General features: G+C 47.0%; 1 protein-coding gene across 3 annotated transcripts in view; it reads right to left on the bottom strand.

Annotated features, from left to right (window-relative positions):
• Positions 1–557: 557 nt before the first annotated feature.
• The window catches only part of IL20RB (interleukin 20 receptor beta), a 39,845-nt gene continuing 36,743 nt past the window's right edge, over positions 558–3,659 (bottom strand). For 2 of the 3 annotated variants that reach the window (XM_010858246.1, XM_010858245.1), the window contains exon 7: positions 563–1,498. In XM_010858246.1, the coding sequence (XP_010856548.1) occupies positions 1,391–1,498 (108 nt within the window). In that variant the 3' untranslated portion in view covers positions 563–1,390. Of the gene's footprint in view, positions 1,499–3,659 lie in introns of all 3 variants that reach the window. The other variant, XM_010858243.1, reaches the window with a different exon arrangement.

The following is a 3,659-nucleotide window of genomic DNA, read 5'->3' on the forward strand; positions in this document are numbered from 1 at the left end:
GGGCTGGGGGCCTCTGCCTTATAGGGGAAACACCTGGCTGAAGCAGTTAGATTGTCTCCACCTCAAGGCTGGCTGGAAGGGGCCCAGGAAGTGGGGGTGGAAACAAACCAGCTCAGAGGCTCCAGAGCTGGGAAGGGTGGGGTCTATGAAGGGAGACCCAGGCTTTGCCCAACAATTGCTTCGGCCTGCAAGAGACTCCCCCTCCATCCCTTCTCTGACCCTGACTCTTCCTCACCTGGTGGGCGAGACGGTCAGGAAGAGGCTTCAGTCATGGGTCCAGGACGAACATGCCGGGAAAATTAAGGACACCCTGAGGGGCTATCTTAAAAGAGTTCCCCAAGGGATTTCCTGTAGTGTGAGGCCCCCAGGAATAGCCAGGAGCACCTTGCCTCAGTCAGAGCCCCCATGCAGCCAGATGCTGTCCCCCACTCTACCCCTGCTCCATCCCCTACCTGGGCTTACATCCTAACCAAAGGTGGCCTTCATGCAGCCTGGACTCAAGGTTGATGATGTAACTCGAACCCTAAAGACCATTGTTTTGGAAGAAACCAAAATAATTCCCCAAGGTGACCTCTTTTTATTTTTCATGCTGTACTGTAACAACTCCAAAGGAAAAAGGAGCACAGAAAACATTACATTTACGATCGACAGCCTTTTGCAGTCTCATCTCATCATACACACTCATTTCAGCTGCTGTCCTCAGCGTGAACACCCTATTCACCCTGCACAGGCCCATTTTCAATGGGGCTGTAGTCTCCCTCTAGGCCACAGATCTTATTGCTGGCTGAGCCATTCAGTCACCTCTGAACAGGCGGGCTACAGTCTATAGAGTCACAAAGAGTCAGACACGACTGAAGTGACTTAGCCCACATGTAAGCACAGGCATTTGGCTTGAAGTGAAATCAACCTCGTTGTACCCACCCTTCCTTTCGTCTTCAAAGTTTCCTCCAGGAAAGTGGCCATTGCTTGTGTAGTCTCTGATCATCCCTGTTACACATGGACCTGCTGCTCTTCAGAAAAGCAGAACTAATCAGTGTACAATGTTGCCAATTTCCTGACAGCTCTGCAAGTGGCAGAGAGATAATATGGATATATATACACATACAGTTTAATGGTCAAGTAGTTAACCATTGCACAGAGGAGCAGAGAGACTAAGTCATTTTCCCCCAGAGTCATCCTGCTAGTAGATGGCAGAGATCCAGTGTTGGAGGTCACATCCCCTGACCCCCTCTTCGCACTCCATCAGCCATACCACCCTGCCTCTGACAGCTGCTTCTAGACGTGGACATGGCAGGCTCTTCTCTTGTCTTTCGTCCTTGAAGGAAAAGAAGCGCGGCCTTTCCCCTCGTGGTTTCTGCGTCCTGCAGCCCAGATTTCTCCGCTTCATCTGCTAGATCCAGGCCTTGAGGAGCTCCTCAGAAGAGAGCCCTGAGGTCACACAGGCTTCTACCTCTTCTTTTTTGCAGCTGATTAACTTCTGGGGTGAATTTGTTATTTTCTGAAAGACAATTTTCATTCATATTCATTAGGTTAATAGTCATAGTCAGAGTTGAAGAGAATATCATCAAAAATCCCAACTATTTGACTCATTAATTTTCTAGCAGCAAAAAAAGCCCGAAGAGACTTCCCTAGTGGTCCAGTTGTTAAGAATCTGCCTTCCAATGCAGGGGACTTAGGTTCAGTCCCTGATCAGGGAAGTAAGATTTCATGTGCCTCAGAGCCACTAAACCCATGCCTCACAACTACTGAACCCACACACTCTGGAATGATCCGCAATTAGTGAGTCTCTGAGCCACAACAAAGATCCCACGTACTGCAACCAAGACCCAATGCAGTCAAATAAATAAACTTAAAAACAAACAAACAAAAAAAGACAATTCTAACCCCTAGAGCATGGGCTTGCCATTTTACTGAGACCATCTCCCAGGTCACTGACCAGTGGATCTCTTGGGGCCCTGCCTCCTCAGGGACACTGCCCCACAAAAGTCCAGCATGTAGTGCTGGTTCCAAAAATCTAGCCTTCTTCCACCAGAGAGCTCTGAGAATAGTGACCTCGTCCAAGGCGCTCTACAAACAGCACCAGCAGGGTGTCCGCTCCAAGGATGGTGCTCCATAAACAAAAGTCCCTTCCTACTCGTATTTCACTTTCTTGCCATCTTCTCCCAGTGACCCCAATACATCATCATGCTGCTGCTGTTGCTAAGTCGCTTCAATTGTGTCTGATTCTGTGTGACCCCATAGACGGCACCCCACCAGGCTCCCCCATCCCTGGGATTCTCCAGACAGGAACCCTGGAGTGGGTTGCCATTTCCTTCTCCAATGCATGAAAGTGAAAAGTGAAAGTGAAGTCACTCAGTTGTGTCCCACTCTTCGCGACCCCATGGACTGCAGCCTACAAGGTTCCCCTATCCATGGAATTTTCCAGGCAAAAGTACTGGAGTGGGGTGCCATTTCCTACATCATCATAACTGATGGTAAAAATGCAGGTATCTTCCTTTCAGGGTAACTCCCTCCACTGTTGCTAACTCAGTCACTTCCAACAGATTCATTTGACTCTTAAACAGCTTCTCCTGAAGCTCTGCTCATCATTACTCTGAAGAGTGGCACATGGGCACAGACAGGTGGGCACCAATGATTTCCTCCACCCCAGTGCCCAGGAGACAACAGCTTCATCAAGAGAGTTGCTCTGGATCTTGTTTGCAAAGAAGTGGCTTCAGGGCTCGGCAAATAATGGGCAGGACAGTGTACAAGCAGGGCTCACCAAACAGGATGTCAGTGTGGAGCCCGCCATCAGTTCACACTGATGGTCCACTCATTCTCAGGATGCTGGCTACCTACATATGCAGTGCTTATACCTGATTGTTTCTTAAACTCTACAGCAGTGCTGTCCAACGGAAATGTGCTGGGAGCTACCTGTGCAATTAAAAATCCTCTAGTAGCACATTTTATAAACTAAGAAGAAATAGGTAAAATTAATTTTAATAATATACTTTATTTTTTAATGCTATTTCAATATATAATCAATATAAAATATTAATAAACTATTTTACACTCTCCTTGTACTGCCTTCAAAATCTATTGTGTATTTTTTTCCAATGAGTCAACTCTTCGCATGAGGTGGCCAAAGTACTGGAGTTTCAGCTTTAGCATCATTCCTTCCAAAGAAGTCCCAGGGCTGATCTCCTTTGGAATGGACTGGTTGGATCTCCTTGCAGTCCAAGGGACTCTCAAGAGTCTTCTCCAACACCACAGTTCAAAGGCATCAATTCTTCGGCGCTCAGCTTTCTTCACAGTCCAACTCTCACATCCACACATGACCACAGGAAAAACCATAGCCTTGACTAGACGAACCTTCCTTGGTAAAGTAATGTCTCTGCTTTTGAATATGCTATCTAGGTTGGTCATAACTTTTCTTCCAAGGAGGAAGCGTCTTTTAATTTCATGGCTACAGTCACCATCTGCAGTGATTTTGGAGCCCCAAAAAATTAAGTCTGACACTGTTTCCACTGTTTCCCCATCTATTTCCCATGAAGTGATGGGACCAGATGCCATGATCTTCGTTTTCCCAATGTTGAGCTTTAAGCCAACTGATTCACTCTCCACTTTCACTTTCATCAAGAGGCTTTTGAGTTCCTCTTCACTTTCTGCCATAAGGGTGG

This window comes from Bison bison, unplaced genomic scaffold (assembly GCF_000754665.1).
Source record: "Bison bison bison isolate TAMUID 2011002044 unplaced genomic scaffold, Bison_UMD1.0 scf7180017864384, whole genome shotgun sequence".
Lineage (NCBI taxonomy): Eukaryota > Metazoa > Chordata > Mammalia > Artiodactyla > Bovidae > Bison > Bison bison.